The sequence below is a fragment of the Plectropomus leopardus genome, chromosome 6, assembly GCF_026936395.1.
Source record: "Plectropomus leopardus strain MGB_pleo_1.0 chromosome 6, ASM2693639v1, whole genome shotgun sequence".
Taxonomy (NCBI): Eukaryota; Metazoa; Chordata; class Actinopteri; order Perciformes; family Serranidae; genus Plectropomus; species Plectropomus leopardus.
In genome coordinates, this window is record NC_142181.1 from 4,241,771 (window position 1) to 4,260,898 (window position 19,128).

Genomic DNA, 19,128 nt, shown 5'->3' on the forward strand with positions numbered 1-19,128 from the left:
TAATAACTGTGTGTTAATTGCTGCTTTCCTGGCTGGTGATATACAGCAGTGTTGTGTTTACAGTGAGAGCCTGTAGCCGACAGGACGGATGTGAACTCATTGATCTCGCCAAGTCAAAGACAGTCCCTCCATTCAGCAGCAGCAGAGGACGCAGGGTGAACCATATGACACCCCCCCTCCACAAACACACTCAGTCATGACTTCATGACTCCTGACTCCAGTTTGCTCAATAGCTTACATATGACACCTCCTCAAGAATATAGCTACAACAACATACGTTTTGACGTAACTGAAACTGACATACCGTAAAACTTCAAATAAAACCCTATTCCAATTAAACACTCAGTCCCTTTTATAGCCCAGTGTGTCGACACATTTTGACAAATAAATGCCTCTCTCAGTTACAAGCCAGTCGCCATGAAGTTCATTTCTATAGAAGTTCTTTGGATGTATAAAAGCGAGTTGTTAGCTACCAACAGGAAATAAATTGGATGATTAGATCGAACATACAGATACCAGAAGATATGTTTAAACTTTTGTCAATATGGACATACTACTTACAATGTCAGCTTGGCAAGATTCTCTACTATTCAATAATTTGGTTAATTTTACCGAAACCATGAGCACCAATGAAGACAGTTTTTCCAGCAGAGTAAACAAGAGAAATGCAAAAAAAAAGAGATTAGCAGATGTATAAAACTATTTTTTAAAAGCAAAGGAAAATGTCCAGTTAAATATGTTCATGATTATATATTGAAAATTATTTTAAAGAATTATTAGATTTTTTTTTCAGGTCTTGGTTCACACTTTGTATTTTTTTTGTTTTAATTTCTCCGTTTGTTTTTGTCAGAAGATTTTTTTAGGTTTTTTGGCAAATTTTCAGGTAATTTTTGCACAGGTTTCTTGCTAACTCCCTGAGTAATTTCTTCTTTTGTTGCTCATTACATTCTTCCCATGTTTTTGGAAAAATAAAGCCAATTTGCCCAGGTCTCGAAGGGTTAAACCAACATTTCCCATCTTTGCTAAACAACAGTTTTGAGAGAAAATAATTAAAAGCCTGTCCCATATAAACCACTGTCCCAAATACAGCCTGTTGAGTTCAATGATTTGAGCAAATTAACGATTTAACCTAATAATAAAAGTTTTACAGTAAAATAAGTGGGAAAATAAAACTTTTTTTAACACACAGTGTTTGTGAATAACGCTTAAAAGTTAATTGGAGCTTCAATTTAAACAAACATAAAAAGTAAAATATCTTTTTTGTGACATTTGATGCTAACCGTTAACACTTCTAACGGCTCTTTCTGGCTAACTCCGTCTCGCGCCACTCACCTCCTCGCTTATGTGCTTTTTAAAAACAAAAATCACCCAAAACCGACGTTAATTGTGCTGTTTTGTTGTGTTTTTTCTGCTAAAACACACTTTATTCGACTGTCTTCGGTTGTGTGCGGTTGTAAATGGGGAGAACCAGCTAGCTGCGCACGGTGAAATCCAGGGAAACAGCGAGCGAGCGTGGAAGTGATGCTGCGTTTGACCCGTCCGGTACTCCCGTAAACACAGCCGGTACTCCCGTTAACACAGCCGGTACTCAGTGCTCACACACCGGCCATGTCCCCGTCTGCTCCCCACACACACACACACACACACACACACACGGTGTTTCGGTTGGTGTACTTACGCCCTCGGTCGGGGGAAGCCCATGGATAACAGCACGTCCAGGTTGGAGCCACATTTCACTGAACCCGACCGGTTCTGCCGGAGCCTCCGAGGGAGAATTTTGCTGTAGAGGTCCTCTTTGGCAGCCATGGTCCACTGAGTCACCTACGAGTCCGATACAGTCCGCCACCAGACCTCCGGCTAGTCCATGAGCTTCGGTAAGGTCCGCATGAGTGGAGAGGTAAAAGGCAACTAACGCCGAGCGGGGCTGGGAGCAGCGCTGTGCGGCCGGGCAGAGCCCCGCTACTCCGCCCACCGGAGGAAGCAGCGAATTAGATCCGCTCACTGCGTGTGTTCAGTGCAGGAGGCACAACACTCAAAGTACAGGGCCACAACACTCAAAATACCGGGCCACAACACTCAAAATACAGGGTCACAACACTCAAAATACAGGGTCACAACACTCAAAATACAGGGTCACAACACTCAAAATACCGGGCCACAACACTCAAAATACAGGGCCACAACACTCAAAATACCGGGTCACAACACCGGGCCACAACACTCAAAATACCGGGTCACAACACCGGGTCACAACACTCAAAATACAGGGCCACAACACTCAAAATACCGGGTCACAACGAGGCTGAGGGTCACACACTGTCACACACAAGCTGGTTTAAGTAGGTGAGTTTAACCTAAAACAGGGGTCAGCAACCTTTTCTACCAAAAGGCCATTTTTGACCAAAAATAATTTCAAAAACCTGTATGGGACCGCAAAACATATTAGAGACTTATAGTTAACTTAAATCAACCTATGAGGTCTAAATAAGTCAATATTATAATATATATTTAATATATTAACTCCATAGCATTGGGCATTGTCGATGTTTTAAAAACAGATGAAACATTTTTTTATTCTTTATTTTTATTTATTGTATGTCTAGAATTTTTAAAACGTTTCTCTGATTTTAGGGCATTTCTAGGATTTTTGGACATTAGGGTCTTAGCTAGGACCACTCTGGCCCTTTATGCATACTAAAAATACTAAAACAAACCCAAGGGTGAATCACTATATAATAATATTTTATATAATAAATAATTTTAAAAACCTGGCTGGGGCCGCAAAACATATTTGAGACTTACAGTTAACTTAAATCAGCCTATTAGGTCTAAATAAGTCAATATTATTTGTCTAAATAAGTATTTATTGATATGTGTTAACATAGGCATCTTTAGCCCCAAAGATTCTCACTTTAAGAGGTTATACTCACTTTGCGCTTACATTTTCTAGGAATTTAGGACATTTCTGTGATTTTAGGACAATGCTAGGATATTTCTGTGATTTTAGGACACTTCTAGGATTTTAGGGCATTTTCTTGGAATTTAGGACGCTGTCTTTCAGTCCATTATAATGTTCTTATTGCACCAATTACTTAAAAATAAATAATTGCAAACAAAACCAAAATTTTGATTCTTGGTTCTTTGAGTCTCCCGCCCGCTTGGGGCCCTTAATAATCAGCCCCACTTGCCCCCCCACTGTGACGCCCCTGTGTCTGTATGCTTAATATGGGATTAATAGTAAAGAAAAGTAATGCTTGTTTTTAAAAAATGATACATAAATATTATTTACAAGCTACGCAGTAAACATGACAAAAGATACTAATAAAAAAAATTTTTTAATTTGTGTACAAAAATTACATTCATTATACAAAGATAAGGTCCATAAATCTGATACAGTGACATATCATGTGTATAAAATAATGACATAATTTAACCTTTGAAATGTATACTCCTTCCTCGGTCCTCGTGTGTTTTCACGACTTCGGGTGCCACACAAGGGCGCCAGCATGATTGATTTATTTATTTATTGTCTCTGATATCCTCCTGTCTGCTGTTCATGTGTAAATGTTTTTATATTTTTTGACTCTAGGTCTCACTTGTTACTTGTGTTACTTGTTTTGTTTTGCACTGTAAGACTCGTACTTTTTATATTTTATATTTGTATCTTCTATTTTATCTGTTTTCTTTTTCTATATTTATGTTGCACCAACCCACCAGAACAAATTCCTCGTATTGTGTTAACTATACCTGGCAATAAATCTTTTTCTGATTCTGATTCTGACTTTACCGTAAACAGCCATAAATCCGTAATCTCACATAATCTGCTACAAAACTTTGAAACATGCAGATTCACTAATTTTCCAGGAACAAAGTGCTTAATGTTTGACTAAACATTATTTGATCAATCTGTTAAATTATAACCCAAACTATCACCAAAGAGTTAATCGTATAGAAACCCTGATTTTTATTAGAATATTTAAGAGAACTGACGATGACCTTTGCTGTAATATCAGTCCTGTGAAATGACATTAGGCCTCTGAGAAACTGATGGCCCCGGGTTGGCCCCGAGCAGCCTGACTGAGTCGTGGGGAGACGTGAGGTTAGTGTTGGCTGCCGACAGAGCCGGCAGATGGGTTGTAAGGTGCGATGACACAGAAGACACAGCCGGCCTCCTGGAAAGCTTGTCTCATCTCCACCTAGTGGAGCAAACACAGATTACGTCATTACAAAACGCTGATCACATTCACAAAAACAGCTCATCCTCAGAAGGAACGACCAAAAACAGGCGCAAAACTCCTATAGCCAGTATCTTAATAGTTAAATAAGAGCCAAAAAATGGCTCTGTGGGTACCCATGAGACTGTACAACCAGCACTGCTCCCAGTAGACCCCACACACACACACACACACACACACACACACACACACACACACTAACTGGACTGTGAAAAGTGCAATTCTTCACAAATGCAATTATTCTCCATGTGTGTATATATTTGTTTGTATATACTTTTATTTATGTATATATATTTTTCTAGACTGTTGAGTTGTTGGCACCTTGAAACTTTATGGTACTCTTTTTCCGCCTTGTTTTTTACTATTCACTATTTTTATATTTGTAATGATTTTTTACTATTGTATTGTTCTTTTATCTTGTACCTCATAGCTGCTGTAACAATGCAAATATCCCCACTTAGAGCAGCTTAACAAGAAATTACCCAAAATTAGCCATAAATTACAAATAATGTGGCAAGAAGATGACGGCAAAATTATTACACAAAAAAGAAAAAGGGTAAAAAAAACAAATTAACAAAGAAATGACTTGAAATAGGTGCTATATGTATATATATTCCTGAAAATAATTTTGAATATAAAATTGTAGCATTTACTGGGATTTTTTCTGTATTTTTAAATATATATATATATATATATATATATATATTTATTTATTTAATTTATTTTTAGCTCTTTTCCCATGTTTTTAAACAAATTCTAACCCTTTTTCTTAGGTTTTAATGCATGCAGCTTTCAAAGGTTGAGAGACATGCCAACTTTATGCTAAACTCATGCAGTTTTTTTTTTTTGCTCTCATTTGATTCCTAATCAAGACAATCTGGTAAAATGTGTTTTACTTTGTCGGTATGGACTCCAAAACTGTTGTCACAAGAAATGTGATCAATGTCAATTAACCATTTAAAATTGCGATTTAAAAAAAGAATCGTTTGACAGCCCTACTTTTTTGCTTTGGTATTTTGGTAAAGTACTGCCATGACCAGAGTATCAGGTGGAGTATCTTGCATTATTTTTTGGGGGTAATAAAGTCGACATTAGCTATCCCTGCATGGGAAAACAAATTAAAGTGACAAAGTCGACCTTTCATTTGTCAGAGGACTTGATGGTGATTTCTCACGATTTCAGAAATGTCGCATTTTTCTGATACGCCACATCATGAAATCTGTCTGCTTGGTAACTACAAAAATCGAGTGTAGTTCTGCAGATTTGACTGCACTCGCTCAGATCCCGCGGCCTCACGTGGGCGTAGATACGAAATGTCAACTCAAGACAACAGTTTCAATGTGGTGCCGTCTTACCAGTTTCGCTTCGTCCACACACAGACCCACCACAGCCCCCCCGCTGCCTGGTAACTTCACCGCAGAGCCAAACTGCAACCAACAGCAAAAACTAAATGCGTCGCCATGAAACTCTGCTGCAGAGACGCACAGACGGAGACGGAGAAAAGACTTAAGACTGTTCAATAAATCACGCTCCGCTTTTAGGCTCGTACCTGCCGCGCCAGCTGAACCATCTTGAGATTCCCGGGACCCAGACAGTCGTCAGTGTACACAGACCTGTTGGGATATGATGTTACTTTAGATCAGAGTCTCAATCTCTCACTCAGTCAAACTTTTCATTCAGAAATAATGTACACAAACTGCTTTACATACAAATATACATAAAAACAAATACATGACCCCCACAATCCATGCTCAAAATGTTTCATAAAGAAGGACTCAGTAAAAAAACAGGTACTGACGAACTGAGGAAACGTTATTTTAATTCCTTATGAGGAAACACTGGAGGTAAGGTTAAAATGTTAAAATAAAATAAAAAAACTCAGTAAAATATCCTCAAATAAGATTATAAAACACTAACAGATAAAATTAGATATAACACTAAAAAATATATCAGTAAAATAGACAGTAACACAGCAAACGATAATTCTGAAACTAAAATAGAATAAGATTATATATAAATCAATAAAACAGACTGAAAAGAGGATCAAATAAAATTCAGTTAAAAGCCAGACTATAAAAGTATGTTTTGAGTTTGCTTTTAAAAATATTAACAAAAAAAAAAATCTGAAAAATGATCTTTAGGGCGTGTTTGGATGGAAAACGATAGAAAAATGATAAACAATTCCATCATTCATTTTTTAATTATTATTATTATTATTAGTGTTGTTATTGCTATTATTATTATTATTCCCATTTCAGCAGCTGATATTAACTTTAATAAAGGAACGAATAATGTTTGAATGTTAAAAAAAACCCAAAACAAAACAAAAAAACATCCAAGCAAACACGAAGTCTATTTCACACAAACTTGTATCTTTGACGATCTGTGTTAAACTGCCTCTAAATAAAATCTAAAGCAGAAATTAAAAAGATAAATAAACAAATTTAAAAAAAAAAAAAAAAAATATATATATATATATATAAAATATCAATAATAGCTGTGATATTAGTGCCTCACACCAAAATACACAGTTCACCTCCGCAGCTCGAAGTTCTGGTCCATCAGTTGTGCCAGACGCCTCCAGTCTCGGTCCTGCAGAGCCGTCCTGAGGGGACAACATTTTCAATCAGCGGTAAGACGTAGTTTCACCTCTCGTGCTCTGAACTTCTGAAATGTCAAAACAAAGACTAAAACTCATTTGACATTTTGTTTCTTGGGACTCTCGGTGCATAAACATTTCACACATTTCAGAAAGCCCAAAGCCAATTAGCGATGCACAAAGGCCAGACATAATTAATCCCACAGTTATATATGTCAAGCTTTTGCCCGGATGTATTTGACAAAACATCCACTGATATTTATTGCATAAATTCTTGATCAACAATCCAAAACAACCTGGCTTGATCGGTGAGCTCGGCAAAAGTCTTCATGGCCTCGACTACCAGAGGTTCCCCTGCGGACAGACAGCAGCATCAAAGTATTTCAACCAGCAAACCAGTTTTTATAACTCCTAAAGGGAATAGAAAGATGGAAATACGTACATGGGCTCGCATGTTATTCTAAAAAACGACTAAAGAACTTTATTTATTTATTTATTTTTAAAGTTTTCTATTTTCAGAAAAATCGCCATGCATTATTCAACTTTGAATAAACATTTTGTTAAAAAAAAAAAGTGAACTTGTGTGTAACTTGTCAATCTGGATCGCCCCCTGGTGTCTGACTGCAGTATAGGTCATAAAGCCCGCCCCTCCATGTTAGTAAATGGGACATGAGACAAACTAAAAACTCAAAGTACACGACAAATACATTTTTCCCAAAGTTGGTTTCTGTCACAAAAGATTTGTTTGTTTGAAGTTCTCATCAAACTGATGTTTTTTCAAGTGTTTGTTTTTATGATCAGTTTGATTTTAATGAGTTATTAAATTAAACAAAAAGGGGATTTTCTTCCATGATTCAAAAGGTGTGCCTCTCATATTCATGTCATTTTGCGTTTTTTTTTCTTAAAAATTAACTGGTTAATTAATGGTTAATGGGTGACCTGCTATAGAAAGAAAAAACAATAAAAACTGACATCCCGCACACAATCATTAGATCCTCTGACTTTTTTAGCAGTGAATTTTGACGTGATGAATCACAGGACGTCGCTGTCCATTTGATGTGAGACGCACCGCTCAGCCAGCGCTGTCTGATGTTGCTGTGGATGCGTCCAGAGTCACTGGGGTCGCTCAGGTAAGCCAGCCAGAATGGGGGGAGCCCACTCATGTCCATGGAAATGTAATTCCCTGAGAACAGGAAACACACACACACACACACACACACACACACACACACACTTTAGAAAGAAATGTAACTGCATCATCTACGTAGAAACTTAGACAGACGGCGGCTTCAGTACCGTAGCCCTGCTCTTCCATGAGCTTCTTGCTGAAATCCATGTAGACTAAACCTTCATAGACCTGCACAGACACAAGGGGGAAAAATTCATGCTACTGTTGGTATTTAATGAAGGATAACGGACGTGTGCAGAGTTATTGACCTGAACGACTCGGTCCTGCAGACCAGCTGTGATGAAAAGTTCATCAGTCTCCACATTCAGGATGAAGTTGGCTCGGATCGGCTTTGGGAGATCCTGGAGAGTAAAATAGGATTATTTAAATAAACATTTATTTGAGACTTTCTATTAACAAGATGGGGCAACTTTCATCCCAAATGCTTTTTAAAAATTCTTTGAAAATTACATGAAACTTTAAAGATTTTTTATATGAATAACATGCAACAAACTTGATTTTAAAAATGAAAGTGTGATATTTTTGAAATCTACTGAATTCTTATATCAAAGGAGAGGCTGATGTAAAGAATAAGGAGTGAAAAATCATGAAATAACTCCATGTAACACAATGAAATGAGACAAATCTTTACATTGTCTGTGATGTTGTAGAATTTCATGAGACACTTTAGTGTAGCTGAGACGATGGCACTGCGAAAAGACAGGGTGGAAATTAGAAAACTCAGACTGTGCAAAATGCAAAAATTTCCTTATACATATAAGAAAACATAAAACAGAACTATTTACCTGCTTCCAGCGAGGCCCTGCATGAAAACACAGGCGCATTATTTAATCATTACATCACATTTTCAATAGTTTGGCTTTATTTCATAAAGAGACTGAATCCTCACCACTTGACGAGGAATGTTGGTGTCGTACTTCAGTGTGAAGTTCTGCTTTGTTAAAGCAATACTGCAACAAAACACACACACACACACACACACACACACACACACACACACACACACACACACACACACACACACACACACACACACACACACACACACACACACACACACACACAGGGCAGACAGTAAAGGAGCATTAGTAGCGAAAGTAAAAATAGACAAAAATGAAAACATTTTTTCACCAGTTCAGTATTATCATAATATTCCAACTTGTTTTTAATGCAAATCTATTTGTGTTTTTTTTTTGGTATTTTCTAAAATCAAAAATCATTGATTGCTAAACCACAGAGTGGCAGTGATTTCACGGCTCCGACAGGTTTAAATAAATCAACTTTAAGACAAAAAAAAAAAACAAAAGAGATAAAAGATGTTATTTAAGAGTATAAAATGTAGGAAAATTAGATTTTTTTGACCATTTGCAAATTTAGAAAGCTGAAAAAAAAAATATATCCTTCCTATTATGTTCAACTTTAAGGAAAAGCAAAAATGTTCCCAGATCAAACTGACGCTGTGCATGTTTAACCATCTGAGAGTATTTTCTCCATAAACACTGGATTTACCTCAATTAATATCATTATTATTATCGTTATTCATAATTAGTTTAATCACATTTTTCACCTCTTACAGATTGTGGTCACTCGTTTTTCTTTTTTTTTTTCTGTACCCGAGTAAAAGAATAGACTTTCATCATTTCATCTTAAAACTGCATTTAATTTTTTGACAAGGTTTAAAATTTTTACAACAGGAAACCTGAACGAGAAGCAGAGAACAGTGTGTGTGTGTGTGTGTGTGTGTGTGTGTGTGTTTCCATGCTGCAAAAAAAATATTAAAAATATTTTTCCTGTATTTTTAAACTTTGAAACGGGTCAGCAACATACCAGGAGGGATATAAAACTCCTCTACAGTGCATTTATTTTTTGTGATTTATTTTGCTGGTACTTCCTCTGCAGTTTTACATGTACAAATAAAATTGTAAAAGTTGGACTTTTATTCATAATTAAGAACTTTTATAATATCGCATTATTACTTTTACATTGTATTTCTGTCACATTTGGTCGTTTTTATTTGCAAAACATACCGTCAGTGTAGCCGTGGTGGTCAAAATGAATAAAGTTGGAGGTAAAGAGGAAATGCTAAAGCTCATATTTGCTTCATTTGAACGTCATTAAAGATTTTATCCGACAAATTAACGGTCAGGTGTGATCTCAGTTATCTCACCCTTGTTTGGAGCAGAACTGGTAGAACTTCTTACAGGTCGCCTGCAGCAGCCGCAGACCTCCGAGGTACCTGCAGTGAATGACGAACAAAACATGCTGAAAAAGCCTAAAAATGACCACGTTTGTGATGCATTTTAGCTTATTGATTTACTGCGTACACACCCTTCCTTCCTGCTGATACAGAACAGATCCTGCAAGCTTCCAAACTCTGTTGGGTCGTTGAGTGGATGAGGAACTAAAACCTGCAAAGTCATAAAATTCACATGTTTTTGCACAATATATATTTCAGTGTTTAATTTTGTGTGTGTGTGTGTGTGTGTGTGTGTGTGTGTGTGCACGTTACCAAAGTCTGGCTCTCCACTAAAGTGACCTCGGCCCAGAAGTTAGAGATGGACATGGCGATGGTTTTCCCGTTGAAGCCGTCTGAGGGATTCCCCATCAATCCAACCCTGTGAGAGTCAGCAAAAAAAGATAAGCGCAAACATCCAAAAACAGCTAAAAACCAGGTGCTGGGCACAACAAAAATAGACACAAAAATACAACAATAGAGTCTGCACATTAGATGATGCTCAAATGAACATTTAATACCTCCACGTGCATGTTTGAAATGTCTAAAGGTTGCACTTAATTCTGGCACTGCAGTGCTTTTTATTTCAGCCACTGAATTTTAATTTTTCTTCTGTGTTGTATTTTTTGCTTTTTAAAATGGTTGTTGTTTTAAGATTTCTTTTTGTATTTTTTCCTGTTTGTCTTTTGTGATTTTAAGTGTAACACACTTTGTAACGTTGATTGAATAAACGTTATTTTTAAGAATTAAAGCATCATCTTATCAGCCTGTCATATCATTCATTTCAGTGCCAATATTTCACCCTAAAGCCATTATCTGCTGATTCTGCAGACATGCAGATATTATCTTACATCCCCAGAAAACACACTGTAATCTGAGCTGAGTTTAAGTGGCGTGAGAGTGATTTGGGTTTTCTTACCGGGCATATGATCGGTACGTGATCGGTTTAGCAGTGTTGTCTTGTTGCTTGGTGGAGTAGTGGGTGAGCCACTTGGTGTAGTCCGACAGGCCCTGAGATGTCAGGAGGAGGCGTGTTATTATAGAGGAAATGTAAAGTTTTTATATGCAAATTCATAAATCAGCTGTGAGAGAGAAACAGCATCCAGTCCCAGTGCCTGACCCAGTAGAGTTACTGGTTTCTAACGGTTTGTATGACTTTCAGATGCGATTTATTGACACGTTCACAGAGTAAATCCTTACATGCTAAATACTGCACCGTCTTTACAAACATAAATATTTAATATTTTGATCTTGAACAAGATTTTTCCACCATTTTTACCATTTTCTTAAAAACACACTGACATCCCCTTAACCGTACGTGAGACTGCGACCAAATTTTCTGTGCATTATTGGACTAAAAAAATGCCCAAAGCTTGAAGATATCTCACTGCGCTTTGAAATATTGACCAATCAACTATACAAGGGCGTGCCTTAGCACTTTAACAAACCTAACTCCTCAACAGCTGGGCCAATAATCACAAAACTTTCAGGATATGTTCATGTAAGTACCTGAAACATACCCTGAGAGTTTCATACAAATCGACCACAAGGGGGCGCTACAAATGCAAAAAATAATGAGCGTGACATAACACAAATTAGACTATAAATCATTAAATTATTTGTCCAATCATTACAAAACTTGCACGATATGTTTCATAACATATCTTATTTTTACATAAAAGTTAAACAGTGTGTGTAAAACTGTTTAGGAGTTTTTGAATAAGGGAGCGCCAAAAGCTCCAAAATTTGCATCGATTTTCATCCTTTTTAAACTGCCTATTCATTGTGAGTCTGACAGTGTTGTGTGGGTGTTATACTAAATCAACGGAAAACTCAGTTAATGAAGAATAAACACCAATATTTCTCTGTGTAAACACAGTAAATCAAATGTTGAATTAATAATCTGTCTTTCTCTCTTACATTGTAAGAATCTGCAGAATTTGTGAGAAAAAACAAACGCGGCTGAGGAACTGAAGTAAAAAAACAAACCACTTGTCCGATGAGCTGGAAGCCGGTGGGAAGCTTCATCCCAAACACATCGCGTTGTTTCTCATTAATGAGCCACTCCTGAAGAGAGGAGCCATAAAGGTGCTGATTATTCATTTATTCATTCATAAAAATGCACTGATGTTTTATAAAATAGTGCAATTAAAATCAATCTTTCCACTGAACACAATGGTTAGTCTCATATTTGTCTAAAGAGCTACAAAGCAGACCTGGTCTCAGTAGTTGTTTTAGTTTATACAGGAAAGTTTAGTTTGTGTGAGGTGGTAAAGTAATAAATTTGCTGAAATAAAACTTCTTTAATTAGCACTTACGAACCCAGAATCGTCCGAACGACCTGTCCGTGGCTTGCAGCTGCAGGTTGAGGAAGTCAGACAGGTGGGACAGTGTGTCTCTCCGGATGCAGTAAAACACCACGCTGGCCAGCCGGGACGCTGTCAGACCCTCCTGCGGTTTCTCCAGGAAGCGAGTTATCCTGATTCGGAAAACTGGAATTACCACCTTGCAGCTGTAAGCCTCCGTGAACTCGTCAAGTTACAGTTTACATCCGAGTCTCTAAAAACACGTCTGCATCACAAACATCTTCCCACCAGCAGCTCAGACGATCTACAATTATTTACAAGGTGGAGACCCAAAATTAGTGTCACCAGTTCATTATCTGACCAAATGTTTCCCTTCAGTGCCACAGATATGACACTGAATAACGGCCAGAAACGTGTTTTGTTTTTAACTTTATGACGTCACAGTGAAGTTAATCTTCTGGATATAAAATTCACGTCCTCCTTATTTAATCCTATTAGACATTTGTGTGACATTTTGTCACAATTAGTGTATGAATTATGAAGAAAAGCCTGTTTTGTGAGGTCACAGTGACCATTGACCGCCAAATACTAATTAGTTTATCGTTGTGTCCAAGTGGACGTTTGTGTCAAATTTGAAAACATTTACTCAAGATATTCTGGTGATATCAAATACCAGATATTATAATAATATAATATAAGAATGAGACGAATTCATGTTGACCTTTGTCTTCTATTTTGTCATATTTATTGTAAAAATTACTGAGTTATGGCCAAAAACATGTTTTGTGAGTTCCCAGTGACCTTGACCTTTGACCACCAAAATTAAACAGTTCATCGTTGAGTCCAAGTGAACGTTTGTGCCAAATTTGAATTTGAATTCCCTTAATGTGTTCTTAAGATGTTGTGTTTACAAGAATGAGACAAATTCAAGTTCACAATGACCTTGATCTTTGCCTTCAGCTTTGTCAAAATGTATAAATTACTGAGTTATGACCGAAAACAAGTTTTGTGAGTGACCTTGACCTTTGACTACCAAATTCCAATCGGTTCATTCTCAAGTCCAAGTGAACGTTTGTGCCAAATTTGAGGAAAATCTGCCTTCTTGAGCTATTGCATTCACAAGAAAAGACAGACAAGATCATTGTGACCTTTGACCAACAAAATCGAATCAGTTCATCATTGAGTCCAAGTGAACGTTTGTGCCAAATTTGAAGAAATTCCCTTAATGCGTTCTTGAGACGTTGTGTTTACAAGAATGAGACAAATTCAAGGTCACAGTGACCTTGATCTTTGCCTTCAGCTTTGTCAAAATGATTGTATAAATTACTGAGTTATGGCAGAAAACAACTTTTGTGAGTGACCTTGACCTTTGACCACCAAATTCTAATCAGTTCATCATTGAGTCCAAGTGAACGTTTGTGCCAAATTTGAGGAAAATCTGCCTTCTTGAGCTATTGCATTCACAAGAAAAGACAGACAAGATCATTGTGACCTTTGACCAACAAAATCCAATCAGTTCATCATTGAGTCCAAATGAAAGTTTGTGCCAAATTTGAAAAAAGTCCCTCAAGATGTTCTTGAGACATCCCGATCACAAACTACAGCACAATAAAAACAAATCTCCCTCAGAGTGACGTATTTAACGTATGTAAACACATTTCTGAAACACCGCATGCAATATGACTTCCTAATGCTGCGGCTGCAACATGTTGTGCATTATGGGACAAAAAATGAATAAATAAATAAAAAATTCTCACCTATGTGTGTCCGGGCAAACCTCCACAATGCCCCTGGAGCTGCTTTTCTCACTCTCCTCCAGCTCGTAGTAAATCATCAGCTCTCCGGGCTGCAGCACACAAAACAACAGGCTGCTCATGACAGAAAGATTTACACGACCTTGATATGAATCCTTTGCACTCGATTGATTGTGTGGTTTTATGTTCGGTTAAATAATAAAACTGCGTTGTGGTAAATCACCTCTGACCTGAAGAAGCGGATCACTTGAGCAATGTCAAAGTTGTGGTCTGCACACAGCATGTCTCCTGCAATCTGCAGACACAAAATCCTCACTGCGTGACCGACATACGGCACATAATGACACATTTACTCTTATTTCTCTTGCAACAACGATTTGTTTTATTTTGTTAGTACCCATTGATTTTTGGGATTCACCAATGTTTTTTTGTTTTTGCTTTTCTCTTAGGTGAGGGAATTTTTTTACGAGTGGTCAACAGCACTAAGAGAAAAACACTCTGCTTTCACAGTCCACAAGTTGCTGCTTAACGCAAGGAAAAATAAGTTTTATATTTGGGAAATGTTTAAAAAATGCATGAATATCACTTAATCAAATTTAGATGATGTTTTAGAGTAAATATAATAAATGGATTATTTCATTTCAGGGCTTAAGGGACACTACTGTACAGTAATTTCAGTTATTGTGCGTCCCTCTGCTGACCAAAATGTAACTGAGTACATTCACTCAAGTACTGTACTTAAATACAAATCTGAGGTTACTTTTACGTTGCTTGAGTATCTTAATCTCTGCTTCTTTCCACTTCTACTTGACTACAATTCAGAGGGAAATACTGTAGTTTTTTACTCCACTACTGTTATCAGATGACAAATGTTACAAATTAAGATTTTTGCACAAATCAAAAACATGAAAATATACAAGTGCAGCTGAAACAATTAGTAGATTACTAAAAAAAATTAATTGGCAATTATTTCTTTCATCGTGTAAGTCATTTTTTATGAAAAAAAAAATTCAAACATTTCCAACTCATATATAAACTGTACGTATGAGGACTTGCTGCTTTTTCTTATTATTATTTAAATTATTTTGATTTATTACATCTATTTAAGCCTTTTTGCATGTGTACTTTTACTTATAATACTTGAATACATTTAAGTGAAATCACATTTACTTTGTTTTTTAACAGTATGTCAGTTTCACTACTGAAGAAGTTTTTCTTCTTACAGCCTTTTTTGGTGTCGTGTCTTTGCACAAAACCTGCTTTTATACCGGGTTTAGGGGGCGTTACCTGTGCTGACAGGTGACTTAGAGCAGATTTGGGTGCTTAAGAGCTTTTGCTGCATCTGGAGTCTCTTTTTTTTCTCTAACCAGAAAATTAAGAGAAAATACGAGAGAAATTTAAGAGAAAATTGCTGCATGAAGCCCGCTGAATTATCAGAATAAACACAGAGAAACGTAACGGAGCAGTTGTGCGAGTGGAAACGCTCCAACAGCAACAACAGATGGATTCATCGTACCACCATGATGTCATCCTGCAGTTTACGGCTGCGTATGGCGAGCTCCAGGTCGGCCACGGCGCCCAGACGGTCCTCCAGCGTGGTGCTGCCGTCATTCACTACGTTCTCCACGGGGAAGTCGTTGGCGGTGGCCCAGCGCTCGTAGTGCTTATACCTGCTCAGTGTAACAGCGTCCAGTAAAAAAGGAGCAGAATATTAAAATGCCATTTTGGGAGGAAACTGTCGCTTCACCTCGTGGTTCATGCAGCTGTTAGAACTCACTTGTCCGCGTTAGTGACCAGATACACCTCCGTGAACAGCTGTCGCCTGGAGACAAAGCAGACATGCAATCAGAGGTTAACCGACGAATGTCTGAGGAGTCGAGAGAGAATCAGAAAACTGCAAGACCGGCGAGCTGCAGAGACACGGACATAAGAGCACAGAACTGGAAATCACATCGTCTCAGCAGCGAAAGTGGGTCTGTATGAAGTTTTAAATGTTAAAAGAGCCGCTATATTATATTTTAAATTGCAAACTTTGCAAGTAACAAATGTTAAATTGAGAAGTTAATTACACTGGATCTCAAACGTTTGTAATTAGTTTAAATTTTAAAAGTTCGTCAGTATAAAGTCATTTAATTTAGATCAATGCAATTGTTTGCAATGCTTTAATCAAATTAAATTATAAATATTTTTCTTATAAACAATGTGAATAGGCTATGCCTGTGCACATTTATTGCTTTTTTTAAAAAATTCTTTTAAATTTCTTGTCTTTTAGGTCATTGTCGTTATGTATAGTTTTTCACCTTACTGCTCTGCGTGCCCTGCGAATTGCCCCTCGGGGACGAATAACGTGTTTTGAATTGAATTAACTGGAAGACCCTGAGTGTATAAAGACAAAAAGAATAAAACCAATAATTCACACAAGTTTCAAACATTTGCCTCATTTTTTACCAAACAACGATTCCAACGACATCAAAAAAAAAACCCCGAAACACTTCACAAAACTCCCAAAACTCTGGAGATGCTTATTGCACATGTGCTGCGGACCTCGTCTGCAGCCAGGTGCATCTCGAAATTTGGCCTGTTTCTGTCTGAGGCCGCCTGCCGCTGTTACTCACATGTTGACTGTTTCCCACCAAAAGTCGAGGATCTTCTTTCCTCCGATGCCAGGAAGTAAAGCCTTTGGTACCCCGGTCAGGTGGCTGTACAAGCCTGTGTCATCGTTCTGGGAGAGGCGGGACAAAAAATGGACTCAAATGCAGCTTACAAATCACCGAAATAACACACTTTACTATTAATGATGTTCAGCTGCTGCAGAGATTATGTGAAGGATGTTCCTGGATGTTATGCCTTGAAATTTGTGAATTTTTACTAGTTTCTACTATATTATTTTTTTACTAATGTTGGCAGGCTGTTGGCAGCTATAGGAGAAATAATAAATAATAATAAATAATAATAAATCATGTGTTTATTACACTCAAACACACCATGGTCAGATGAAACTGTCAGTGAGCTGTAACTGAGTACATTCACTCAAGTACTGTACTTAAGTACAAATCTGAGGTTACTTTTAGTTGCTTGAGTATCTTAATCTCTGCCTCTTTCACTTCTACTCGACTACACTTCAGAGGGAAATACTGTACTTTTTTACTTCACTACTATTATCAGATAAAAGTGCAGCTGAAACAATTAGTCGATTAATAACAAAAATTAACTGGCAATTATTTCTTTCAGCATGTAAGTCATTTTTTATGAAAAAAAATTCAAACATTTCCAACTTGTTCAGCTTGTTCAACACACTGCTATTAATGATGTTCAGCTGCTGCAGAGATTATGTGTGTATTACGATGGCAATAAATAAACCTCAAAAAAAGCTAAATAATCACACATTAATCATAATCGAGGTAAACCTGTTCAATTAATCGTGATTGTGATTTTAGGTATGAGGTTTGGAGGAAATTTTAGCAACTTTGGTTTTTAGTTGATACCCCTGCTATAGTGTGTTTTCCACTTTCAGTCCACCACATTGCTCGGTAGGGGGCGCTGAAGACTGCGAGCACATGATAAAAAAAGTATTGTTTTTTAAAAATACCGGTAACATTGGCGGGTCATATGTCAGCCGAATGTTCTGGTGTATCCTCGTGATTAATTAAATGTAAAAGTTGTTGGTCAAACAGGTGTGCACGCGAGCCGACAGGTGACACAGCGGAGAAATGGCAGATTTTTAAAGGAGGTTCGGCGTACGAGCTCGAAATGCGAACTTTGCTCCGCTTCAAGTTATCTCCTCTGTGCTGCGAAATTCAGGCTACTTACCTTAATTTGTGTCTCTAAGACGGTGCCGTGACCGGCGACCAGCAGTATACAGATCATTGGGTCGCTTCACGTTGTCCTGGTGTCCCGTTTTATCAGTAAAAACAGAGCAGAGGTCGAGAAATATTCACGACCTGCAGGAGCTCAACTCTGCTAGCGCCAATGGACTAACGTACTTCCGCAAAGAACCTTCAAAATAAAACACACTCACGACTACTTGAGGTCATCCTCATTCACCCTCAAGGGTCTTTTTTAAATTTAATTTAATTTAATTTTAATTTAATTTAATTTATAACCGACCATGAGTTTGTGAAAGGCGTTATGTATATATATATATATATGAACTCATAAAGGACTGTCCTTTATTTAGTGATTTTTTTTTCCCTGAGCCTCCCTGAGTGATTTTGGGAAGATGCATGACTTTCCCTCCACCATAAATAAATAAATAAATCATAAATAAAAGCTGTATTTCTATTTTTTTTAGTTCTTGTCATACATGATGGTTAGGTCATAATAAGTTTGGGTTTTTTTGTGGGTAAAATTTAAAATAAGACATGTTGAATCAGGCTATTTTGAGTGAATATCACTATTTTAATCTAAAATTTGATGTTTTTTCCTGACACAACCATTTGCCCTACATAATATTTTCATTGTTTGTTTTTTCAGTTCCAGCTGTGATAAACTGTAATTTTGGCGGCATGTTTTCTTTAAAAATCAACTGTAAAATTATTACAAAATGCTTCCATTTAACCCTTTGGGATAACTTTAATATTACACACACTCATATTCCTCTGCTCACAAAATCCACTTTTCAAAATCAAGTTTTAAAAAATATTACACATTAATATTATTTTCCACCTTCATTGTTTATTTTTTTAACCAACATAAGTCCTAATAATATCAAATATTCATATTTTTCAGAATTTTAACCCTTTAAATGTCAGGGTTTTTTGTCATAATGTCACCGTACTTAGATAAAGAAAAAAAACACAAAAAATGAATTGT

General features: G+C 37.1%; 2 protein-coding genes across 5 annotated transcripts in view; both read right to left on the bottom strand.

The window, feature by feature from the left end:
- Positions 1 to 1,920, bottom strand: part of LOC121943299 (ubiquitin-associated and SH3 domain-containing protein B-like) — a 58,912-nt gene extending 56,992 nt beyond the window's left edge. Inside the window, exon 1 of one of the 2 annotated variants that reach the window (XM_088078533.1) lies at positions 1,679 to 1,920. In XM_088078533.1, coding sequence (XP_087934659.1) covers positions 1,679 to 1,806 — 128 coding nt within the window. In that variant the 5' untranslated portion in view covers positions 1,807 to 1,920. The remainder of the gene's footprint in view (positions 1 to 1,678) is intronic. The other variant, XM_088078534.1, reaches the window with a different exon arrangement.
- A 1,396-nt stretch (positions 1,921 to 3,316) lies between these two features.
- On the bottom strand, positions 3,317 to 18,303 carry gkup (glucuronokinase with putative uridyl pyrophosphorylase). Of its 3 annotated transcripts, XM_042487011.2 has the most exons (23): positions 18,127 to 18,303; positions 16,932 to 17,038; positions 16,094 to 16,138; positions 15,833 to 15,986; positions 14,540 to 14,611; positions 14,320 to 14,408; positions 12,579 to 12,735; positions 12,246 to 12,323; positions 11,176 to 11,267; positions 10,533 to 10,638; positions 10,352 to 10,431; positions 10,191 to 10,259; positions 8,913 to 8,973; positions 8,809 to 8,825; positions 8,655 to 8,712; positions 8,272 to 8,364; positions 8,131 to 8,191; positions 7,904 to 8,017; positions 7,131 to 7,188; positions 6,772 to 6,840; positions 5,785 to 5,848; positions 5,591 to 5,662; positions 3,317 to 4,196 (listed from the first exon to the last, which is right to left on the bottom strand). In XM_042487011.2, exons 1-23 carry the CDS (start codon positions 18,181 to 18,183, stop codon positions 4,101 to 4,103), a joined length of 1,869 nt encoding a protein of 622 aa, XP_042342945.1. In that variant the 5' UTR covers positions 18,184 to 18,303; the 3' UTR covers positions 3,317 to 4,100. The 3 variants fall into 3 exon arrangements, with proteins under 3 accessions (XP_042342945.1, XP_087934662.1, XP_042342946.1); XM_088078536.1 differs by lacking the exon at positions 18,127 to 18,303 and having other exon boundaries at positions 16,064 to 16,138; positions 16,932 to 16,982; XM_042487012.2 differs by lacking the exons at positions 3,317 to 4,196; positions 5,591 to 5,662; positions 5,785 to 5,848 and having other exon boundaries at positions 6,769 to 6,902.
- Positions 18,304 to 19,128: the final 825 nt, after the last annotated feature.

What these genes read in the sequence shown, in the direction of transcription:
- gkup (XM_042487011.2), bottom strand. Translation starts at nt 18,183, where the DNA reads ATGATCTGTATACTGCTGGTCGCCGGTCACGGCACCGTCTTAGAGACA. An exon ending in TCTACAACATCACAGACAAT is followed by an intron (nt 8,365 to 8,654) that starts GTAAAGATTTGT and finishes TTTACTCTCCAG; the next exon opens with GATCTCCCAAAGCCGATCCG. An exon ending in GAGCTCACCGATCAAGCCAG is followed by an intron (nt 6,841 to 7,130) that starts GTTGTTTTGGAT and finishes TTGTCCCCTCAG; the next exon opens with GACGGCTCTGCAGGACCGAG.